The sequence below is a fragment of the Tilletiopsis washingtonensis genome (genome assembly GCF_003144115.1).
Source record: "Tilletiopsis washingtonensis strain MCA 4186 unplaced genomic scaffold FA09scaffold_4, whole genome shotgun sequence".
Taxonomy (NCBI): domain Eukaryota; kingdom Fungi; phylum Basidiomycota; class Exobasidiomycetes; order Entylomatales; genus Tilletiopsis; species Tilletiopsis washingtonensis.
The window spans coordinates 519,403-540,646 of NW_020312001.1; the positions used below are offsets into that span (position 1 = coordinate 519,403).

At 67.7% G+C, this 21,244-nt stretch overlaps 7 protein-coding genes across 7 annotated transcripts; 2 read left to right on the forward strand and 5 right to left on the reverse strand.

Moving 5' to 3' along the window:
* The first annotated feature begins 799 nt into the window (after window positions 1–799).
* FA09DRAFT_328215 (hypothetical protein) lies at window positions 800–4,335 on the forward strand. Its single transcript, XM_025741685.1, has 8 exons — window positions 800–1,079; window positions 1,134–1,493; window positions 1,542–1,723; window positions 1,774–2,198; window positions 2,261–2,782; window positions 2,835–2,863; window positions 2,918–3,224; window positions 3,280–4,335. The coding sequence occupies exons 1-8, from the start codon at window positions 909–911 to the stop codon at window positions 4,125–4,127; spliced, it is 2,844 nt and encodes a 947-aa protein (XP_025600377.1). The 5' UTR covers window positions 800–908; the 3' UTR covers window positions 4,128–4,335.
* On the reverse strand, window positions 4,236–5,907 carry FA09DRAFT_342562 (hypothetical protein). Its single transcript, XM_025744551.1, has 6 exons — window positions 5,622–5,907; window positions 5,451–5,566; window positions 5,161–5,392; window positions 4,915–5,106; window positions 4,673–4,794; window positions 4,236–4,615 (listed from the first exon to the last, which is right to left on the reverse strand). Exons 1-6 carry the CDS (start codon window positions 5,636–5,638, stop codon window positions 4,401–4,403), a joined length of 894 nt encoding a protein of 297 aa, XP_025600378.1. The 5' UTR covers window positions 5,639–5,907; the 3' UTR covers window positions 4,236–4,400.
* Window positions 5,908–8,517: 2,610 nt separating this feature from the next.
* Window positions 8,518–11,182, forward strand: FA09DRAFT_205625 (PSP1-domain-containing protein). Its single transcript, XM_025739459.1, has 5 exons — window positions 8,518–8,519; window positions 8,544–10,541; window positions 10,595–10,825; window positions 10,884–10,946; window positions 11,005–11,182. The coding sequence occupies exons 2-5, from the start codon at window positions 8,743–8,745 to the stop codon at window positions 11,063–11,065; spliced, it is 2,154 nt and encodes a 717-aa protein (XP_025600379.1). The 5' UTR covers window positions 8,518–8,519; window positions 8,544–8,742; the 3' UTR covers window positions 11,066–11,182.
* Window positions 11,183–11,649: 467 nt separating this feature from the next.
* On the reverse strand, window positions 11,650–12,830 carry FA09DRAFT_328218 (hypothetical protein). The gene is made up of 2 exons (XM_025741686.1): window positions 12,648–12,830; window positions 11,650–12,573 (listed from the first exon to the last, which is right to left on the reverse strand). The coding sequence occupies exons 1-2, from the start codon at window positions 12,812–12,814 to the stop codon at window positions 11,778–11,780; spliced, it is 963 nt and encodes a 320-aa protein (XP_025600380.1). The 5' UTR covers window positions 12,815–12,830; the 3' UTR covers window positions 11,650–11,777.
* Window positions 12,831–14,227: 1,397 nt separating this feature from the next.
* FA09DRAFT_205678 (hypothetical protein) lies at window positions 14,228–15,927 on the reverse strand. The gene has a single exon (XM_025739460.1). It carries the CDS (start codon window positions 15,539–15,541, stop codon window positions 14,345–14,347), a length of 1,197 nt encoding a protein of 398 aa, XP_025600381.1. The 5' UTR covers window positions 15,542–15,927; the 3' UTR covers window positions 14,228–14,344.
* A 661-nt stretch (window positions 15,928–16,588) lies between these two features.
* Window positions 16,589–18,049, reverse strand: FA09DRAFT_336934 (hypothetical protein; the record flags this gene model as incomplete). The annotated part of the gene is made up of 8 exons (XM_025743947.1): window positions 16,589–16,722; window positions 16,773–16,844; window positions 16,897–17,000; window positions 17,055–17,101; window positions 17,161–17,425; window positions 17,484–17,554; window positions 17,607–17,827; window positions 17,938–18,049. 8 exons carry the CDS (start codon window positions 18,047–18,049, stop codon window positions 16,589–16,591), a joined length of 1,026 nt encoding a protein of 341 aa, XP_025600382.1.
* A 1,697-nt stretch (window positions 18,050–19,746) lies between these two features.
* On the reverse strand, window positions 19,747–20,324 carry FA09DRAFT_206066 (hypothetical protein). Its single transcript, XM_025739461.1, has one exon. It carries the CDS (start codon window positions 20,141–20,143, stop codon window positions 19,826–19,828), a length of 318 nt encoding a protein of 105 aa, XP_025600383.1. The 5' UTR covers window positions 20,144–20,324; the 3' UTR covers window positions 19,747–19,825.
* Between the last annotated feature and the right edge of the window lie 920 nt (window positions 20,325–21,244).

Below are 21,244 nucleotides of genomic sequence, written 5' to 3' on the forward strand. Positions count from 1 at the left end.
GCGGCCGTATAGACCCGAGCGGCCGAGCGGCCGTCTGTGCTTGCTTCTCATCCGTGGGCCTCTCGGACGCCTGAGGACGGCAATAAGAATCCGAATCGCCCTGAGCCGCAGACGGCCCCTGCGGTGTAGAACAGAGCGCCACGCGAGCGTAGGCCCAGCGAGCGCCAGGTCCTGCCCAAGCTCAGATCGTCGAAGCGGTCTCGCAGGTGTCTCACGCACGCTCGTGCCGCTCTTCTCGCTTGGCCCCGCTTCCCCCACGAGAAGTGCCTCGCCAAGGCAGCTCCACGTGCTCGCCTGTCGCAGCCCGAGCACCCACCGAGCATCGAGCGTCGCAGCTTGCTCGTGCTGCGCTCTCTTCGCTGGCACTTCGAAGGCGGCCTCTATCGCACGTCGCGAGCGCGGCGCAACGCACTTGCTTCTCCGCGCTGCAAAGACAGCAATCACGCTGGCGGAGGAGCGCGCTGGGGCGGACGAGGGGCGGGCTCACCTCTCACGGCGGCAGTCCCATGCGGCTCACACAAGGCACGCTAAGGCACCGAGCCTGATCTCCGACGATGGCGCGTGGGCGCTGTGCTGCCGCCGGAGCCGTTGCGCAAGGCGCAAGCTGCAGCAGCGCGAGGTTGCAGAACGCGGGGCAAGATGCGGCCGCAAGCGCAGCGACGCTCGAGCGCGGCATGCATGATGCCAGCCGCAGCGTCAGAGCGCAGAGGCGCAGGACGGCACCGCACCCGGCAGGCGTGGAGAGGGGGAGCTGCGGCGGCGGCGGCTGCTACTGGCTCTCGACGTTCCGATCCTCCATCCTCCATACCCGCAGCCCTGCACGCCGAGCTGCTCCGTGCTCCCACTCATCGCACACCCCTCGCGTCACGCATGAGCCGCCTCACTGCCCCGGCATGCTGAACAGCGCCATGGCTCCCTCCTCCTCCTCCAACGGCACCTCGTCCAACGGCGCGGCGGCGTCGGGCCCGCAGCAGAACGGCTCGGCTGCGCAGGCAGGCAGCGCTGAAGCGGGCGCCTCGTCGGCCAGCTCGCAGCGGCGCCAGCAGGGCGTGTCGTGCGATGCGTGCAAGTTCCGCAAGGTGAGCCCCGGTCGGCAGCGCTGACTGGTCTGCGCCGTCTCACGCATCCTGCAGGTCAAGTGCGACCGCCGCGCAAAGGTCGAGAAGCGCCTGGCCGAGCTCGTGTCGGCGGGCGGGCCGAGCAGCCTGACCGCCGACGAGGATCGCGACGTCAGCTGCAGCGTGTGTGTGGCGCACGGCCTGCGCTGCACCTTTACGCAGGCCGAGCCCAAGAAGCGCAGAGGCAGGCGTCTCGTGCAGATCCAGGCGCAGCAGAAGCAGCAGGCCAATGCGGCGCCGAGTGCGGACGCTGCGGCGCCAGAGGGCGATGCGAATGGACGGCAGCCGCGCACGCGTCATGTCAGCTCGTATCCTTCGCCCTCATCGACGCCCTCGACGGCCCTCGGGCTCTTCTCAGTGCCAGGCTTGACAAGAGTGAGTCGACTCAGCCGCGGCGCCTGCAGCGAGCTGACCTCTCTGCAGTCGCTGCTGGACGCCTGCGTCGTGGCATACTTTAAGTACTGCGTGCCAGTCGTCGCCGTGCTCCACGCCGACACCTTCTCGGCCCGCTATGCCCGCTACTTTGCCGAGTACGCGGGCCAGCCACACGTGCCTGCCAGCCACGTCGATCCTGCGCTGGCTTCGCTGCCTCCGCTTACCGAGCTGTGAGTCTGCTGCGCTTGATAGCCCGTGCTGTAGCTGATCCGCGAAACAGCCAAATCCTCGCCGTCGGATGCGCTGGTGCAGGCTTGCTCCAGCCGCCGATCACGGGTGCGAACCCGAGAGCCAAGTTCAAGCTGCAAGAGAGACTCGCGCAGCGCTGCCATGAGATCCTGCAGAGTGTCAGCTGGGCACAGCGGCTCAAGGAAGAGGGCACGGATCTCGTCGAGGCAGTCTACATTCTCGTCGACCCGACGGCGCCCAGCGTCACCGACGACCTCGAGCATGCGCACAAGCAAGGCGTCATGACGCTGCCCACCGACCCGCTGCACGTGCAGCCAACGTCTCATGAGTCTGTCGTCCGCCTGTCGCTGGCTCTCTGCTTGCATCGACGGCCCAAGGCCGAGCCTGGCGCCGCGCCAAATGGCCCGCGGTGGCGCACGGCCACTGGCGACCTCATCGACGACCGAGAGATGTTCCGTGAGCAGGCTCCGTAAGCATCTGAGCCGGACTGAGCACTGACATCCTGCGATTTTCTCCAGGGCGCGTGAGGAGCTGGTGGGCGGTCTTCTGCCAGGACTCGCTGCGCTCCTTTGGCGCGCATCGCACGCCGTTGATCTCGGAGGACCAGTACGATCAGGACCTGCCGCGATGGCGCGACCGAGGCGAAGGCGCCTTTTCTACCACGTTCGGCATGCCAGCCAACCCCGACACCTTCTTCTCGCCGCAAGGACGCGGCCTCACGAGCGGGCCCGGCAGCGAGGGTGATCCCTATCCGGCGTCAGCAGGGCCACAGTACCCGCACTTCTCGCGCTTCGATGCCGTGTGGCTCGAGGCGCTGTTCCGCCTCACGTTCATCACGCGCACTGTCGGTGCGCGGACCGTGTCTGCTCGAGCGCAGGGCCGCGGCGTGCTGCTCAGCGACTTGGACCATGCCATGTCCGCCTACGGTCTGTGGATGGCTCAGTTGCCGCAGGAGATCACCTGGGAGGTGCAAATGGCAGATCAGCGCCCGGACCAGACTCCCCTGCACAACATCACGTTCCGTAATGCTCTCAAGACTGGTAAGTCGTTCGACAAAGCGCCGTGTCGGCCTTGACTCACTCGTCCTCTCAGCCTGGCTCGAAATTCTCGCAAAGGGCCAGGTGAGTGACGCGCACAAAGCCGTCTCTGCCCCTTTGCTCACAGGCAACCCGCAGGTGCTCTCTCTATGGGCTGCCGTCAAGGACTACGGCCTGCGTGCAGAGACGGATGTCCTTGACGCTGCCGGCGCTCTTGCCTCGCGACTGAACATCAGCGAGCCGCACCCGCACGAACGACATGCGAGCGGCTCATCTCCAGCGCACACCACCACGCCCGGCTCGATCCACCCCGACGGCGTCGGACCACATGCTGCGCCGGATGCCGAGCGTGAGCTGCACGCCCGTCTGCAGGGCCTCACGACCGACTGCTTTTTCCGCATGGCACACTTGTGCAGCAACGCGGCCGCCTTTGGCTTCATGCGTGGTGAGTGTTTGGCGCTTGCTGAGATGCTGGCTTGGCTCATCGCTCTGTGCCGCAGCGAGCCGCCAAGTAATGCGCGACATAACGTGCTCGTACGCCATGTGGGGCTGTTCGCTCGCGAGCGACGTTCTCAAGGGCATCGCTGCGCCGCGTCTCGGCGCACAGGTGCACTACGACCAGGTCATCGAGGCCATCGCCTCGCTCATCGAGGCCGTGGCGAGCGTCGACTCGGTGCGCGACACGCACATCATGGTGCGCGGTCTGCGCGACATTCTGCACAAGTTCCCGGGCGGCGTTGAGGCCGGCAAGCGCATGCGCGGCGAGACCGCCTCTCCGCCATCGGGCCCAGACGCGAATACGCCGCCGCAAGGTGCGCTGCACCACCTCTCTGCGGCGTCAGTGGCGCAGCGAGGCCGCAGCGAGTCGACGCCGTGGCACCCGCCGCAGGGCTTCGGCAGCGTCTGCGGTCCGGACGGCGACATGTCGCAGCCGGCCAGCCTTCCGTCCCGTCAAGCCAACGACGAGATCGCGGCGCTGTCAAGCAACGCCGACGCGCTCTTCGACATGGGCCACGGCGGCCAGACGGCGCCCGAGCTGCTCGACGCGCAATGGCTCGAGCAGCTGACGGCCGGCAATGCGCCGCACCAGCCGCAAGCGCCTTTGCGAGGCCCCACCGCTGCGAACGTCGAGCATCCGGCAGGACGCATGATGCACGGCGGCGGCCCCGTGCCGGGCGGCCACGTCGATCCGCAGTGGAACGGCCCTGCCGTGATGCAGCAGCCGCGAACCTCCGAGATGATGGGCGACGCCGCCTCCTGGGCTGGCCAGGCGTGGCGCCTGGACGGCATGGGTCAGGCGCAGGAGCCGCAGGGTTCGTATGAGTGGCTCTGGGGCGTGGCTCCTTAGTCGCATCGGGCTCAGCTGCTTGCTCGATGATACCTGCATACTGCCCGCTCTCGACGTGGCCGACTCTCTCGCGCTCTCGCTCTGCTGCTCCTCTCCTTCTCCCGCTCTCCCTCTGCTAGCACCGATTCCCTCGCTCCCCCTCGCTCTGCTTGTGCTGGCTCCTGTTTGCAAGTGTATGATTAGGACGAACCGCAATGTACAGATAAGAAGAACAGCAGCTGAAGAGGAGGTATCGAGCGGCGCGTCGAGAAAGGCGCCCGGCGGGCGCGCGCTTTAGTAAGCCTGGCCCGCAGCCTTCTCCTGGTCCTTGACCTGCTGCGCCGTGAGCGTCGTGTTGCTGTGCTGCGTCATGGCGGGAGCCGCGTACGGCGCATTGGGGTGGTGGCCCTCGCCGTGCGCCTCGGCACGCGCGCGGTCCTCGACCATGCTGCCCTCCTCGCTGAGGCCGGCGTTGGCGCGCTTGCGCGCGGGCATGAAGTCGACCGTGTCTGGAGCACAGGTGTTAGTCGGCTAGCTCAGGCCGCTGCAGCCCGCGGCGCACTCACAGGTCAGGAAGAAGAAGGCCAGCACGAAAGCGCACACCCACTCGGCCACACCGGCGGCCGACGTGATGCGGTCGCAGCGCGTGTCTCCCGGGTCGGCGTCGCCGCGGCAGGTGGCGTACGTGCTGGCAGAAGGAAGCGGCGGTCAGCTGAGCTCAAAGTTCAAAGTCGCCCAACGCTCCTCCTTCAGCCCATCCAGAGGCCTTATACCCCCGTCCGCCTCCCCCTCTTCCGCACCTACTCACGAGACGAAGACGATGAGCACTACCACGGCAAAGGCGAGCAGGCACGTCTTGACGATGGCCATGGCGCGCAGGTGCCAGAGCTCGTCATCGTGGCTCTTCGAGAGACTGAAGATCTGCAGCGTCTGGAAGAGCACCGAGAGGCCGACGCCGACGACAAAGACGACGGTCATGGACCAGTGCACGTTCGAGTAGCTGGAAGACAGCTGTCAGCCTTGCGTGCGCTGCTTCGAGCACGCGGACACTCACTTGTTGGCATCGAACACGGAAAGCAGCACGAGTCCGGCGGCGCCAATGAAGGCGAAGATCAGGCTGCACACATCCAGCACCGTCTGGCGCTTGCGCAGCGAGCCCGGGATGCGGCGCGCATGGCGCAGGTGCCGCTCCGTGAGCGTCGTGGCAATGTAGAAGGCGGCGCTGAGGCTGGAGAAGATGATGAAGAACGTCTTGTGCACGGCGCCGACGTTGGAGATGAACACGACTGGAGAAAGAGGCATCAGCGGTTGTGCGATTGGAAATAGCGGAACAGGGCAACCCACTGTTGGCGTTCGTCGGCTTGTACTCGTTGAAGTCGTCGTTGGCCCACAGGCCGAGCAGGCCGACAATGTCGGTGATCCACAGCGAGAAGGTGATGAGCGGCAGCAGGAAGTAGTATCTGCGCGCAGTGTCAGCGTGGTGCGTCACGAGGCAGCGAGCTCAGGTGTGCTCACCCGTGGAGGCCCTTCATGGCGGCGCGTAGCAGATGGGTGCAGCTGGGCTAGAGATAGGACACGCAAGGCGAAGCAGGCAGAGCGACGAGAGAGCAACGACGAGTGAGACGCTTGAGGATGTGGTGGAGAAGGAAGCTCGTGCGACGTCGACGAGGCGGAAGGATGTCAGGGCCCCTTGGACGGGCCAGCCGACTCTGTGGACGCGCCGCTGACGAGGACGTCACTCCGCACCATGTCGCGCGCGCAGGCCCGCAAACTCCGGCTGCCGGCTGCCGGCCGCCCTGTTCTGATTTTGAAGCGGCCAAAGCACAGCATCTCGACGGCTGGATGCTGCTTGGTTGCCGCGGGCTGCTCTCGGGGCGCCGTCGCTGAACCTGCGGCTGCGCTCAAGGCACAGCCGCCTCCACGCCGGGTCCGCGCTTGCGCCGCGCAGAGAGCGTCTCCGCCCGCCGAGTCGCCGGCGAAACGCTCGCTTGCTCTGCGGACGCTGCGCGCGTGCCGCCTGCCATGCGCCATGACGCGTGCACGACGCATCGGGGCCGTCGCGCAGCGCGATGCAGCGCGGCTCGGCGCAACGCACCAGCCCCATCGCCGCCGGCAGCCGGCGCAGCGCGGTCGAGCCGCGGCCGCTCCCAACGCTCCGGGCCCGACGTGGAGCGAGCGGAAGCGGCGTGCGACGTGCGGCCTGCAGCGGAGGCAGCTTTCGCAAGCGCCAGAAGCGCGATGCGAGATGCGCGATGTGCTGATTGCGGAGAGAGGAGCAAGCGCAAGCAGAGGCAGCGGCACGTGGTAGAGGTTGCTTTGGCCGCGGCGCCGCTTTGCGATGAGCGTCCTAGCGAGCAGCAGCCATGGAGCGAGGCGGTCGAGAGCGGCAGCTGTGCTGTCCAGATCGTCGAGGGTGTACATGGTCGACTCGACAGGTCTGCAAGGACGAGGGCAAGGCCTCCTCTCAGGATGTCAAGTCACGTGCCCATCCCCACTGGCTGATCGCCTGCCGCGGCGGGGAACGACGTCTGACGGGTGCTGGGCCGCGGCGGGGCCTCCTCGCGGCGCTGGCGGCCTCGAAGCCCGCCGCTACTGTATCAGGTGAGCTCTAAATGGGGTCCAGAGCGCAGACATCGACAGCGATGCAGCGGGCTCGTCGCGGCGACCGGCCCGCTGCAGCCTACCTTCTGAGGAGCAGAGCGATCAGTCTCGGCCCGGCGCACTGGTCACATTCTAGTTGACAGCTCGTCAGGGCGCCGGCCGTGCCGCGAGCGATGTGGGGTCGAGGGCTCGTCCATCCGCAGCCTCGGGGCGGGCCCAGAGCGGCAGCACCTGCAGATGATGCTCGACAGCCTGAATCATCGTGCCATGCTCAAGCGAGCGCCTGCTGCTGATGACCTTGCTGCTGAGCGCGGCACAACTCAGAATATGAATGCTGCCGCGGATCAGGGGGCGTCTCGCCGACGGCCGGCGCACTCTTGATGTGCGGCGGCACTGCGGGCCGCGCGGGCCGGTCCACGCGCACGCACGCTCGAGCACCCTCGCATGCGCATGCTCGCTGCGGGCCAGCTGTGCGTGCATGCATGCGCAGCTCCCTGTGGGGCGGAGCTGCAGCTGTCACACAAGCGAGCGTGCGACAGCAGCAGCAAGCGCCTGATGCCTCGGCGCGGCGTTGGAGGATGCACGCCGCGAGCGACGCGCGGCGCGGCAGCCGGGCCCAGCGGAGCCGTGCCCGCGCGCTTGCCTTGCCCCGCTGTGCCTTGGTGCCTCGCGCCTTGTGCTTGTCCACGCGACTCGCGGCGCCTCGCTCGCCGCTGCCTGCCTCGCCTCCATCGTCCGCACCTCCAGCTCCGTCGACCTCTTGTCCCTCGCCTCTGTCCCGTGCTCGCTGCTCTCTCTTTCCCCTGCGCACGCTCGCCCTCCACTGCGGCTGCTCCGCTTCTGCTCCTCAGCCCGCGCGCGCTTCGCCTCCTCTGCGCATTCGCATACCCCGCACGGCTGCTGCGCACCCCTCTGCGCGCTCCGTGTCGACGCCCTCTGCACCGGCTGCATCCACAGCACCTTTTGCGCATCCTCGCTTGGTGCTGCCTCTGCCGCGCCTGTCTCGCCTCGCGCTTGGCTGCAGCACCGCGCCTGAGCGCATAGAGAGCGAGTGGGTCTTCGCTCGCGGAGCCGGCAGCAGTGGCCTTGCATGGCACCGGTGAGTCTCGCCCTGCAGGTGTGCCGCAACGTATGCTCACTCTTCGTCATAGTCCGCCTCATCCACTCGCACTGCCACGCACCCCGCCTCCCGGCTCAGCTCGCACGGCCGCGCATTCGCAGCCATTCCCGTGTCCGAGGAGCAGCAGCAGGACAGCCCTGCCGAGCTCGGCTTCCAGCCGCAGCCGCAGGACCTCTCCATCTCGCTCGACTTTCTCAAGCAGCCCGCCAGTGCCGCCGCTGAGCGCAGCCACGGCGGCAACAGCTGGGCTCGCGCGGCGCACCAGAGCGCCAGCGCTGCGGCTCGGCAGGGCTCGACGGACAGCAGCCCCTCGGACTCGCCGCACAGACGCACGCAGCAGGCTCGTCCGCGCAACAGCGCGCCGCCGCCGAGCTCCTCCTTGAGCCGGCAGCACGGCGCCATTCTCAACTTTGTGCCCTCGTCGGGCAGTCCCGCCAGCTCGACCGACGAGCGCTTCGCCTCGCGCCTCGCAGAGGAGCACGATCCCATCCATCACCCCGCCTCGCGCCGCTCTCTCTCCCGCGAGCCGGCTCGTCCGCCGTCCGGCGTGCGCTCTCACGGCCTCTCGCCGTGGTCGAATGGCCAGCCGGACCTCTCGCCTGCCTTCGACTCTTCCTCTCCTTCGTCTGACTACAGCTTTGGCGAGCGTGCTGGGCGTAACAGCGAGCCGCACAGCGCAGCCATCCCTCTAGGCCGCTCGGCTAGCGCCAGTCGAGCGCAGCAGGCACCGGGTTCCTTTTCGCCGTGGTCTGAGAACGGCTGGCACGGAAGCGCAGATTCGTGGGGTCGTACGGGCGACATGAGTGAGTCTCGTCAGCGCCAACTTCCGCGCCCACGTGCGCTTACCCGCTGCACCCAGGCGGCCACTCCTCGCACGACGACGTGCCCTCGCGGCCATCCTTCGCAAAGCGCAGCATGTCCGCCAGCGTTGGCACCGGCTACGGCTACGCCGGCTCGTCGTACGACGGCAGGCCAGCCGGAGGACACCTCTCGATCGACACCAATGCTCTGCCGCGCGGCTCGCTGGCTGCGAGCGCGTCGCCGCGCACAGGCATCGCGCCGAGCCCTGGGCTGGCGACGATGCATGAGGAGTGGAGCTTTGATCCAGCGAGCCTCGAGGAGTCGGCGCGGCTCGACGCGCGCGGCCGCGACCACGACCTCTCCGGCGGACTGCATCGGCATCGCTCTGCGTCTAGCGCAGCCGCCCTGCCCTTCCACCCGTCGCCGAGCGCTGCGCAGCGCAGTCCCTGGGCCGACAGCGCGAGCCCACGCTACGCGTACGCCAGCGAGACGCAGCGCGGCCGTGCGCGCATCCCGTCGGCCGGCTCGGACCTGGACGAGGATCGCTCAGGCGAGAAGACGGCGATGCAGAGTCCAGTCAGCCGCGGTCGTGACTACCGCGCGCCGGGCGGGCCTGCGGCCTTTGACATCTCCAAGATGTCACCTTTCGTGCGTGACACGCTCGGCGAGCCGTCGGCCGATGCGATCCAGCAGGAGTACTACGCCGGCGGAGGCACCGAGTCTCGTCGGCACTCCATCGCCACGGCAGCGGGTCCGCCAGTCGGTCAGCGCCGTGCGGTAGGCTTCGATGTGGCGCCGCGCTCTGCAGGCATCGGCTCGCGCACGAGCTCTGTCGGTCGCCAGCAGCTCTCACAGGCGCCGACGCCGCGCGCAGGAGGATATGGTGCCTTTGGCGGCGGAGGAGGGCTCGCCATCTCTGAGGACGACCTAGCGGCGGATCTGAACACGCTGCAGCTCAATCTCGACCAGGTCGCCGAGTCGCAGCAGGCGCAAGACGCAGCGGCAGCCGGTCGTGGAGGACGCGTGTCGATGCGCGTGCCTTCCTCTGCGGCAGCGGCGACGGGCATGCACGCCGCTTCCATGCCTCCGCTCTTCGGACAGCGTGCCGGCGGCTTCGAGCAGTACGCCTCTCCGACGCACGCAGCCAGTCCATGGGACAATCGCCCTCGCGGCGGAGACATGTCGGCGTCGTGGGACCTGCACACGCCTGCCGCATCCTCTCCCTCGCACGGCCGAGGCTTTGTCGATCCGCGCCTCGTCTCCGGCGCACGGCCCATCGGCGCTATGCCGACGACGCCGCAGGACTATCGTGCACGCTCGGCCTCTGTCGCATCCGACGCCAGCTCGCGGTCGGAGAGCCGCTACACGCTCAGCCCGCGTGCAAAGGCGTTCAACCTCGGTCAAGTCGGCACCATCGGCTCGGATGCGGCGCACCCTTCGGGCGCGCAGCCGCCGCAGCCCGTGTTCCAGCAGCACGCAGCGCAGATGGGCTCGTATCCGCGCGCGAGCGATGCGCCGCACCAGCGTCAGCCGTCGGCTGCCAGCGGCCTCGGCTTCATGCGCGGGCCGAGCAGTGCCGCTCCCCTCGTGCCTCTCTCCGACGCCGCGCTCGCCGGGCTAGCCACGCTGGGCCCGATCCCGCTGAGCGGCGGCGGTCCCGCCGACGGTCCGGCGTCGCTGCAGGAGCTCGGCAAGGGCGTGCCGCTGCACTCGCTGCCGCGCTCGCAGAACCTCTACCTCTGCGCCTTCAAGGCCGATCGCACCGACATCTACTTCCGCCAGCCGGCGCCGGGCAAGAATGCAGGCGAGGAGGAGGAGCTGCGGAAGGGAGACTATGTCGTGGTAGAGGGCGATCGTGGAAAGGACATCGGCACCGTCGTCAATTGCAGCATCACCGTCGAGCAAGTCGAGCAGTGAGTCGCGCGCACGAGTCAAAAGCGGCGCGTGCTGACCTTGTGCCCTGCAGCTTCCTCGCGCACCAGAATGAGCTGCTTGCGCTGGCAGGCAAGGGCGAGCTGGCGACGGGTCGTCCGGCGCGCTTGATCAACCCGAAGCGCCTCTACTACAAGGCCACGTCGACGGAGCTGAGCCTGCTGCCGTCCAAGGCGGAAGACGAGGAGCGGGCACTGCAGCTCGTGCAGACCAAGGTGCTGCAGCGCGGCTTGCCCATGCAGATCGTCGCCGCCGAGTTTCAATGGTGCGTCGAGGCGTCGTGCTGCTGCTGCTCCGAGGCTGACACTGCTTCTCTGTCGCAGGGACCGCAGGAAACTCACGTGCTACTACGTCTCGCAGTCGGGCAGGATCGACTTCCGCGATCTGTGCGTCAGGCGAGGTGGCCCAACTGCGAGAGTCGTGGCTCACATTCCTTCCTCGCAGCGTCAAGGATCTCTTCCGCGTGTACAAGGCGCGCATCTGGCTACTCAACATCAACCAGTGATCTCGCGCGCGCCTCTCTTGCGTCCTCTTACCCTTCTCTCTCGCCTTGCTGCTCATACCCACTCTACAAGACCGCCATGCCTCCCGTCTCGCTTCTCGCGCCTCTCCACGTCACCGACCACCCTTACAAAGAAGCCGAGGACCTGTCCGCCCACGCGCGACGCCCGTGCCGCCGGACTCGTCCCTGCCCTGCCCCGTCTGCTCGCTACCGCCGCGCGGCGCACTCTTGCGCTCCTCACCACCCACGCCGCACCCTTGCTCCTGCCCTTTCCTCACTCCCTGGTCCCCTACAGCAGCCTCTGCCGCTGCCGCTTGTACTTCTACGCCGTGGCCCAATCCCTACAGCTTGCGTCCTGTGCAGCAGCAGCAGCGAGCTCGTCGTCATCAACGCGGCTGGTGCTGGTGTGTCGTGCGCCGAGGCTAGCGTGCGGCTGGCGTGCGGGAGTCAGTCGCGTCGGGCGCGCGTCAGGGGTCCGCTGCGTCTCGTGCCCACCCTCACACCGCCGCCGTCGCCCAGTCTCTGCACCTCATCCGCCACCTCACGCCATCAACTCGCGCAGCATCACACAAACAGACACGGTGCGCAGGGTAAAATACGATTCAACTACGAGCACGCAGCCAAGTGATGGGTACGAGCATGGGGTGGAGAGGGAGAGTTAAGTGAGGTGAAGGGGAGGTAGGCCGCTAGGCGGAGGCACACGAGGTGCGTGCGCTTAGAGGGAGATGGCGACGAGGCCGGCGGCGCCGAGGGCGAGGGCGCCGAAGGCGTTGACGGCCGTGAGCATCGAGGCACCGTCGGGGCGCGTCGTGGTGGAGCCCGTGGGGGCCGAGCCGGAGCGCGTCGTCGACGAGCCGCCCGACATGCTCGAGCTGGTGCTCGCCGAGGCGCGCTGCGGCTCGACGCCGTTGGTGCCGTTGGGGAAGCTCATGTCGCTCGTGGCCGAGCAGTCCGAGTTCTCGGCGAGCGGGCAGTCGGAGGCGACGCAGATCGACTGCGAGTAGGCCGTCTCGGCCGTCGACGGGACCTTCGCGGCGGGCGCGCAGCGCACGTTGAAGACGTTGCCGAGCGTCGTGGCGACGGTGGTGATGTCCTCCGACGAGACGCCGAACGAGGCGGCAGCGGCGCCGACCTGCTCGATGAAGTACGTCACCTCGTTGGTGTCGAGGTTCATGTAGCGGTGCACGGCGGACTGCGACGTGGAGCCGGCGTAGCTCGGGAAGCCCTCGGCGTCGCAGCCGAGCAGGGCGCCGAAGTACTGGTAGAGGTGGTTGAGCAGCTTGCACTGGTTCTTGCTGTTGTCGCCCGACGAGCAGGGCTTGTTCTCCTTGAGCGGCGTGGCGCCGCCGTCGTCGAGGAAGTTGATGGCGACGGCCTGGCCGTTGCGGTTCGTGGACACGAGCGAGCCGTTGAAGTAGCCGAGCAGGTTGACCTCCTCGCCGCTGGTGGTGCGGCCCGGGTTGACGATGCCGGTGACGGCGTTCATGGCGCCGGCCGAGTAGTTGCCGATGCTGCGTGGATGGTGTGAGCATGCGGTGCGACGAAGATATGTGCGCCTCTGCTGCGTCTTCGCCCTGCTACTCACACGGCCGTGTTGACGAGCGCCGTGAGGAGCGTCTGCTGCGTCGTCGAGTTGCTGACGTTGAAGAGGGCCGAGGCGTACTTGGCGCAGAGCGTCTGGTTGCTCGACGACTGGGCGGCCGTGACGCCGAAGACGGCGGCGGCGCCGACGAGGGCAGCGGTGAACTTCATGAGGGGCGAGGGAGGGTGGGGTGGGGGTGCACGTGTGGTGGTAGGGAGACGGAGAGGTGGGCGGCAGCGGGGAGTGCGGTGGAGCGACGAGGTCTTATACGGCGGCGCCGGGGCCAGCGCGAGAGCGGGCGGAGGGCACCGACGAGGCACCTCACAGCAGCGCAGGAGCAGCCGGCGCACTCTGGCGGGCTGGGGATCGGAGTGCCGCCTAGCGGCCTGTGCTCGGCCCCTGCCCTGGCGCTCAACAAGGGGATCTCGGCGCAGGTTGTTGCGCACGCGCTGCACGGAAGCAGCCGAAGGAGAGCGCAAGCAGCGGGTCTGCGCCAGCCTGCGCGCACGGACGCCGAGCGGCAGCGAGATCCAGGCCGCTGTGCTGCTCTCCTGCCGTGCGCCTGCCCTGTCGAACGCCGTGCCGTGTGATGATCGGCGGCAGGTCAGGTTGGTGCGGGGCCGCGAGTGGCCTGATGGCGGCGTGGTGCCTGAGAGAGGCCCAGAGCGGCGAAGGGCGGCAGTCAGCGGCGCGGGCGGCGGCAGCGGCGGCGGCGGCGGCAGCGGCGGCGGCGGCGTCAGCGGCGGCTCGATCTGCGGCACGCCGAGTGGGGCTGCGATGGCCTGACAAATCCACGCGCCGCGGACGGGCGCTGCGATGCCCCCTGAGGCACTGGAGCCGCTGCCCGCCCTCGCCCGTCGCCGCTTGCAGCGAGATGCAGGCCGGAGCACGGAGCGGCCGCCCAACGGGTGCCGCCAAATGCCGACGCACTGACTGGCTGCCCGCCGCGGCCGCTGGCGGTTTGGCTGAGCGGCTGCCGCTGCCTGCCCTGCCTCCCTCCATCCCCGCTCCTGTCGCCGCCCGCCGAGCTGCAGCGCGACGTCGATGTGCGCACACCTCATGCCATGCCCGCCCACGCACCTGCAGCTGAGACCGCCGCTGCTCCTCTGCTCGCATGCCGCTCTGAGCGCACCAACCGCTCCTTTCTGGACCCGCGCTCGCTGTGCCGTTCTTTCGCTTCTCGGCAGCCATGAGAGCCTTCTCTGCTCCTCTCATGCCCGCCCTAAAACGCCAAGGCCGTCGCTCAGCCGCCGCTCCACCGCAGCGGTGCAAATGGACGCGCCGTGATTGGCTCTGGCACTCGGCCCTGGAGTGAGAGCAGCAGCAGAGAGAGAGAGAGAGAGAGAGGAGGCCAGCCGTGCCCTTCGGCTTCTCCACACGCTTGGCCTCTCCTGCCGGCGCGCCGTGGGCAAGGAGCCGACGCCGAGGATCGCCGCTCAGCTGCCGCTCTGCCGCTCCTGTCGAAGCTTCTTTCTCGCCCGGCGGCCCCGTGGTCCCGAAGAAGTGACGCGGCTGGCGCTGTCCGTGCCGACGGCCGATATGGTGCTGCTCGCTGCCCCTCTCGGAGGACGTGTCTGCTCGTCGAGCTCGTCGCGTGGGCCCACATGCGTCCCTTCAGCAGCGCACTAGAACAACGTTCCACCTCGCCTTGCGCTTTCGCGGCTCTCTCGCCGTGCCGCGCGCGCCTGCCGTGGGATGGCTCATGCTCCGCTTGCGCCGACACGCACGGCGCACACCCGCTGGCCGGAGCTGCAAAAGTCAGCCCATCTCCGACACCTCGCTCCGCCGCGCGCCGCCGAGCACCGAGCCGCTCTCCGCATGCCGCGGACGGGCGAGCGGGCGAAGCCGCCTTGCCGTCGTGGGCTTGGCCTTGCCTCGCTGGCACGCAGCAGCGCTCGCTGCCTCTGCCTCCTTGCCTTGGGAGCCCAGACGCGGGCGGCGGCCGCAGCGGTGCATGTTGGCCCACGTCGCCCAGAGACGGACAGCCAGGCACGCGCAGCAGCTCGGCGGTAGAACAGGGTCAACTCGCTGGCCAGCGCGCTCGATGGTACGTTCTGTCTGACAGGCTGCCAGCGCACGAGGACGTCTGCCTCTCTCGCTTGGACGGATGCAGCGCTCTTTTGAGCTAGACGCAGGGCGTTGGAGACAGGCTGCGGCCATCGCATGACATGACGGAGGAGTGGGACAGGCGCGCGCACACGTGGCTCGGCTCGTCCGACGAGGCAGCAAGATGGGAGGGACGCGCTGCGTGATTTGAAATACGCTGCTTCTCCTCGGACATGAGAAGCAAGCGAGCAGCGCAGGAGGTGAGCTCGACGTCGTCGAGGCAGCACATCAGCCGTGTCCTCGCCGACGTCGAGGGAGCCAACGCGGCAAGCTCCCATGCGCGCCGCTGCGCCGCTGCATGCATGCCCGCCGAAGCGAGTCGCCGATGCAGGCGCAAGGCGCGGGGCCGCGCCGCCGAAGCAAGATGCAGCTGCAGCAGCAACGCACGAGGGCCGAGGGCCGAGATCGACGCTCGGCGCTCCGGACCAGGGTCTAGAGAGCGACGGTGAGCAAAGCGTGGGCAGCTCGAGATCCTCCTGACGAGAACAACGCACGCCTCGCCGGACGCAGCCGTCCAAGCCGGCCTTGGGCGCAGGACAGAACAGCAAAAGCTCCCGAGCGAGCAAGCGTCGTTTGGTACGCTCTACACACGTGGTCGACACCTTGACGTACAGGCACCGCGGCTCGAGCGAGGGAGGCAGAGCGTTGAGAGCGCCATGTGCCGGAGTGACGGAAGCGAGCAAACGCTTGGGGCAGCGGGCATGACAATGCCTGACCCCGTTGCAGCGGCGAGAGCTCCCCTCGCTCACCCTTGGCCCAATGTCGCGGCCAGGAAGCTGTCGGCCAGGCATGCTTCCAGCGTGCCCGGCTGGCTAGAGATTGCTGCGCTGCTCGGCCGATCGCACGAGCTGCTTCTGCCCTCGACGACAGCGGCGAGAGATCACCAGACGCAGCCTCGTGCACTCGCACAGCCTTTCCCTTCGCACCAGACCGTGACAAGCCGTGAGAAGGAGACAAAGCACCGCCTTTGCTGGCTGAGCGAGCTCGGAGGAATCGCACACCTGATGCTCCGTGCGAAGCGCAAGAAGCTGCTGTTGGGCGATGTCTAGCAGGAACGGCAGACAGCGGGAGAGCACGGCTGCTCCAGCGTTCCCGTCACAAGAGCGAGAAATGCTTCTCATCAGACCGATTGAGGGCAAGCTCGACGCTCGGCGAGGAAGCGTCGCTCACCGCAATTGCTTCCTTCTGAGGTTGACAGCGTATGCTTCAGAGGTCGAAAGTACCACATCTCGACATGTGGTAGAAGTCCCACCTCGCTCGCTCGCTATGTCCATCACGGCGTTGGACGACCCTCATGAGCGCTGCTCGAGCCAGCGCTCATTCAGCAGCGTTCGACTGCTGCCTAAGCGTCTCGCGCTTTGTTTGAGCGGAGAGCGAGCTTCGACGGCGAGCGTGAGCGTCGCACAGCCGTGGCTTCGTCGATGACTTGCGAGCACGAAGCGTAGCGCCTCGCTCTTCGGACCATCTATAGCATCCACGGTGCTGCACCGTGTCCATCTGACGTCGCTCAGCCGACACTACGTCACGTCCAGCCTCTCGTTCGTCAGTCTCGATGGGCAGCGCATCAATGCATTGCCTCGCCCTTCTCTTCGCGACCGGGCGAAGAGAGAGGGCGTCGTAATGAGAGGAGAGGGAGATGGGACGAAAGGGATGCGAGACCTGCGGCGCGCATACCATGCGCGCGCGGTGACAGCGAGCCGGGACATGAGAGGACAATACAGAGGAGAAGCGAGGACGAGACGGATGCGTCGGACAGGATGGCTGATGCTCCAGAGCGATCAGCCTCGCGCAGAAGCCAGTCTGCGCGATCGCTCCCGTCGACGAAAGACGGCGGGCGCCTAGTTGAGGCCGGCGTAGAGGCGGAAGAGAGCGTTGGGCTGGCTGCCGACGCTCATGCGGTTGACCTCGGCCACGCCCTGCAGGTTCTGCATCGTCGAGAAGGCGGAATAGCCGACAACACGGGGGTGCGCGTCTTCAAGAGCGGTCAGCAGCGTTGGGAGCGGCGCCAGCGTCCTCACTCACCCATGAACTCGACGGCGCCCTGGTGGAACGCCCACGCCTCGTCCTTGGTGCACTGAGCGCCGCCGTTGAAGTCTGCCGAGGGCGTCAGCGTGCACCACGGTGGCGAGACTGGGTGGATACTCACTCTGGCAAGCGTACTCAGTCACCCAAACATCCTTGTCGAAAGCGTCCACCCAGTCCTGGATGTACTTCTTGAAGTCGGAAAGCTTCACGTCATACCAGTGTAGGCTTCGAAGTCCGATGTCAGCGCAAGGTCGAGGCTTGCTGCAGGCGGCCGCTCACCTGATCGCGTCAAGCTTGTCAAGCACGTCGGGGCACGCCTTCCGGAACTGTGGAGCGAAGCGTGGTGAGCCGGTGCACACGTCAGAGACACACGCGCTGTACTGACCTTGGGGTACCAGTCGTTGAGGCCGTTCGGGTTGGAAGACGTCGAGGGACCCATCAGGTAGTAGCCGTGGTTGTCCTTGAGGGGAACCTGGTACTTGCGCATGAGGTCGCACGTCGCCTGCGGGCTCATGTTGGCCTGGCCCGGCTCCTGCACCTCGTTGGGGCCCATCGTGCAGCGATCCTTGTTGGCGTCGGAGTCGGGTTGCGAGATGACGTGTTGCTGGTAGTCGCCGATCTGCTTGGTGCCCCACAGCATCGAGCAAAACCTGTGGTAGCGTCGTGAGCAAGTGCGACAACGCTGTGTCGATGCCGCAAGTGACTCACATCATGTCGCCAGCACCTGCAGAAGGCGCTGGGTGCCAGGTATAGTACCATGAGACATCTCCGATTGCGAACTACGCTCAATGTCAGCCGCAGCTACAACGCACGACACTCCGCAACACTCACGTTGCTCATCTTCATCGAGTCGCCGTTGGGCCAGCACAGACCGGCCTTGCCCTTGAGGTTCTTGGGCGCACCCGCCGGCGGCTTAGCATTGTTCTGCTTGGCTCCCGAGCTGGCCGCCGTCTTGTTGTCCGTCGAGGCCGAGCCCGAGGCCTTCTTGCTCGACTTGTGCTTCTTGTGGCCGACGTAGTTGGCCGACGTCTTGGCCTTGCACTTCGACCCGCCTGCGAGAAGTAGCGGTGTCAGCCAAGAGAGGCCTAGACGCCGCAACAAGGCCCGGCAATGCCCCCTGACGCGTGCGAGAACGACACTCCGACGGATCTGAGATACTCACGCTTCGAGCCAGCGTGGCGGGCGACGGCAGGCGCGTGGATGTCGTTGTGCGAGGCAACGACGCTGGAGGCCAGCAGCGCCACTGCGAGCGCGAGCGACTTGGAGAAGAGCATCGTGGAGAGAGGAGAGTGATACAGCGGGTGTCGTGTGTGTGAGAGAGGGTCGAGACGATGTGAGAGCGAGCGTCGAGGTGCTGGCGAGAGAGAGAGAGACGTGTGTGAGAGGGCGAGAATGTGGTTGGGATGCAAAGAGCGCGAGAGAGAGACAAGTCCAAGCCGGTGGACGTTGTTGTGGATGAGACAGGGAGAGAGGAGAGGTGATGGTGAGAAGGGCAGGGGCGAGACCTGCTCCGGATACAAGAGCACGCACGCCGCACAAGAGAGAGCGGCCGCGCTGCGAGAACGGGGGTGCCGAGGCGCGCCTGAGGAGGGTGCCGCCGTGCAGCAGCGCGCAGCGGCAGCGCGGCAGCCGAGCCTCCGATGCAAGGCCAGCGCACTCTGCTCAGCGCCGTCTGCAAGGCCGTTGGCGTGCCGCGCGCGCCGTGCCGCCGCTCTCGTCTTGTGCCGGCACGGCGTGCGGTGCCGAGGCTCGCACGCGCAGGGGCTCGAGTGGCTGATGCCCCTGATTCCGCGCCGCACCTGGCCTGCCTCCGAGCGCCGCGCGCTTGCTGGCCGCCTGCCTCCTCTTCTTGCTGCCGCTGCGCCTTTGTCGCCGCGCTGCGCGTCCGCCAACCACAAGCGAGGCGCGCGAACAAGCACAAGCAACACACGCCCGCTGCCCCTGGGCCCCTTGCCAGCACCTGCAGCATCGCGGCGCATCGCATCGCATCGCATCGCCAGCGTGCATGTCGCGACGCTACCGCAGGCCAAGCGGGAGCCAGAGCGCTGGGAAGTATTCGAGCATTCGAGCGACGAGCTCGTGAGCATCGCCGGCGCTGCGGGCCGCAGCGTGCCGCGGGCGCAGTGCGTATACGGCATACCCGCTGCGCCGGAGGGCGGCACAGCCCCGACTGCGGCGTCCTGCGCATCGCAGCCATGCAACGCTCGAGCCTCTTCAGCCTTCCTGCCTGCTGCTTCAGGCAACCAGCGAGGCGCCGTCGCACGCTGCTCATCGCCGCATTGCCCTGGGAGCCGAGCGGCGCGGGTGGCGAATGTCCACAAAGGGAAGGTGAGGCGAGCAAAGGCGTGCGGCCGTCAACGGCTGTGGGCGCAACGGTTGCCAGGGCCCGCCGCCGGAGCCGGCCGTAGCGTGTGCTTCGCTCGGCATCTGCAGAGGGTGCAGGGCTGCGCTGAACGAAGCCGAATAAGCATGAAGGCGAAGCAAGGCGGCGTCAAAGACCGATGCGGCTCGCGGCGTCGATGCGCGAACAACGAGCTCAAGGCGAAGGCTTCAGCGCGCCTCGCGCGTCACTCAGCAGCCCGCCACCTCGCCTGCGCGGCGTGCTGCTGGGCTCATCTTTGATGGACTCTGATTGAAGGAAAGAGCACGAGAGCGAACGATCGAAGAGGCCAGCAAGCAGGTGCAGGTCAAAGTCAGAGTGATGGCTGCAGCCGGAGCGCGACGTCGAGATCGGGAGGAGCACGAACAAGAGGCAGCGCGCGCCGGGGCTGGGCGAGGCGCGCGCGCGTGCCTGGAGGGCTGGCCGGCCCTTGGCAGGCATGCCCTGCCCCACCGCCCTCTTTTACACAGCGAAGCGGTGTGAGGCCCGACGAGACGCCTTTGGCAGTCATGAGCTTACAGCGACAAGAGCTGCAAGAGCGTCTCTTGACGTCGAGTGAGCGTGCAAAAGATTCGGAAATGTTCACACGCTGTTCCGAACGAGCCTTGCGTCCGCCAACTCTCCTGAAAGCGGCTCGCACCGCTCTATGAAGACCCAGTCACGCCCAAAATCAGCTCGTCACCTCCCACGCCAGATACTGTTCCCAAACCGAGCGCTGTTCTGCCAGCCGGCGTCGCTCTGCGAGCTCGTGCGACCTTCGCGAGGACGCGAGAAGGGCGCTGCCCTGTCCTGTTCCCACGCCGAACCGAACCAGCACACCCTGCGCATCTCGTGCGGGTTCTCTCAGGCACGGCATCACGCGCCGATGCTGCGCCGAGCCGACGCGCTGCAGCACGCCCACGCACGCACGCAGGGAGGGTTTTAGCGGCGATGCCCTGTCGCGGCGCGTCAGGCGAGACACACCTCGCCGGCGTCGGCGGAGCAGCATAGGGGGTGAGGGGGGCCCAGGAAGGGTGTTAGAGTGCGCGGCCAGAAGCACTTTGCACGGGCGCCGGACATGCGAGCCGCGCGGCAGCGGACGGCGTCGAGGAGCCGCGAGAGCCGACGGCTGGCTGCTGCCGCTGCCGCTTGGAGGCCTCGACGAGGAGGCCGACGGCGGCCGCGGCGAGGTGGCGCGTGGGACGTCAGATGCCGAGCCGTGGCGAGGCCGCGTGGGTCGCGCCATGTGATCGTGACGAGATGCGGTGCCTCCGCTCGCCGGCGAGCATCTCGCGCACGTGCGAGCCCCTCTCGCGGTCCCCCTCTGATGCCACCCCTGCCTGAGAAACGATGTGCCTGTGAGCGGCGCACCGGCGGTGGGAAAGCTGCGCCCGGCGGCGAGTGCGGTTCGGGAGCTGGGGCTTGGCTCGGCGCGGCGACGGCGGGAGCAAGCTCACGGGCGGCGTGCTGCTGCGAGGGACGCACGCCGCACGGCGCGCGCGGGGCGGCACGGCAGCACAGCGCGCGGCGGCAGGCTGCCTCCCTGCGGCGGGCGGAGCGGGATCAGCATCATCCACCGAGCATCAGATGTCTCGACGGCCTCGCCCTGCGCTCTCCGCCGCCGGCATTCTGCTCTCTCCACCATCCTAGCCCCCGCCTCCCTCCATGCTCGTCTGACATCTGCCTGGCCTCTACCTCGCCTCCTCTCTATCCACGCGCGAGACTCGCGTCGCCGCCGCTTGCTCGCTCGCCCGCTGCCGCGCCCCTCTCCGCACGCTGCCCGGCGACCCTACAGCGCCCCGCACCGCGCGCCGAGGCCATGAGCTACCGCGACGCCGCCTCTTCCTATCCTCGCGGCTCAAGCAGCAGCAGCGGCGGCGGCAGTCGCAGTGCCAACTACACCAGCTCCTCCAGCTGGGCCTCTCCCTCACGCAGCGCCGCGGGCGGAGCAGGCGCCTACTCCGCAGCGTACGACGACTCGCGGCGCTACGCCGTGGCGGCGTCACACCAGCAAGGCTACGGACACAGCACCTTTCCCTCGCCTGCCACCTCGTCCACCTCGACGGCAAGCAGTCTGAGGACGCCGCCCGACCTGCTCCTGAATGGGACG

What these genes read in the sequence shown, in the direction of transcription:
- FA09DRAFT_206066 (XM_025739461.1), bottom strand. Translation starts at nt 20,143, where the DNA reads ATGCTGCTCCGCCGACGCCGGCGAGGTGTGTCTCGCCTGACGCGCCGC.
- FA09DRAFT_205678 (XM_025739460.1), bottom strand. Translation starts at nt 15,541, where the DNA reads ATGCCTGGCCGACAGCTTCCTGGCCGCGACATTGGGCCAAGGGTGAGC.
- FA09DRAFT_205625 (XM_025739459.1), top strand. Translation starts at nt 8,743, where the DNA reads ATGTCCGCCAGCGTTGGCACCGGCTACGGCTACGCCGGCTCGTCGTAC. An exon ending in ACCGTCGAGCAAGTCGAGCA is followed by an intron (nt 10,542 to 10,594) that starts GTGAGTCGCGCG and finishes TGTGCCCTGCAG; the next exon opens with CTTCCTCGCGCACCAGAATG. An exon ending in AGGATCGACTTCCGCGATCT is followed by an intron (nt 10,947 to 11,004) that starts GTGCGTCAGGCG and finishes CCTTCCTCGCAG; the next exon opens with CGTCAAGGATCTCTTCCGCG.
- FA09DRAFT_328215 (XM_025741685.1), top strand. Translation starts at nt 909, where the DNA reads ATGGCTCCCTCCTCCTCCTCCAACGGCACCTCGTCCAACGGCGCGGCG. An exon ending in CAGTGCCAGGCTTGACAAGA is followed by an intron (nt 1,494 to 1,541) that starts GTGAGTCGACTC and finishes ACCTCTCTGCAG; the next exon opens with TCGCTGCTGGACGCCTGCGT. An exon ending in AAATTCTCGCAAAGGGCCAG is followed by an intron (nt 2,864 to 2,917) that starts GTGAGTGACGCG and finishes GGCAACCCGCAG; the next exon opens with GTGCTCTCTCTATGGGCTGC.
- FA09DRAFT_328218 (XM_025741686.1), bottom strand. Translation starts at nt 12,814, where the DNA reads ATGAAGTTCACCGCTGCCCTCGTCGGCGCCGCCGCCGTCTTCGGCGTC. An exon ending in GCGCTCGTCAACACGGCCGT is followed by an intron (nt 12,574 to 12,647) that starts GTGAGTAGCAGG and finishes CCATCCACGCAG; the next exon opens with CATCGGCAACTACTCGGCCG.
- FA09DRAFT_342562 (XM_025744551.1), bottom strand. An exon ending in TCCGTGTTCGATGCCAACAA is followed by an intron (nt 5,107 to 5,160) that starts GTGAGTGTCCGC and finishes GCTGTCTTCCAG; the next exon opens with CTACTCGAACGTGCACTGGT. An exon ending in GTGCTCATCGTCTTCGTCTC is followed by an intron (nt 4,795 to 4,914) that starts GTGAGTAGGTGC and finishes TCCTTCTGCCAG; the next exon opens with CACGTACGCCACCTGCCGCG.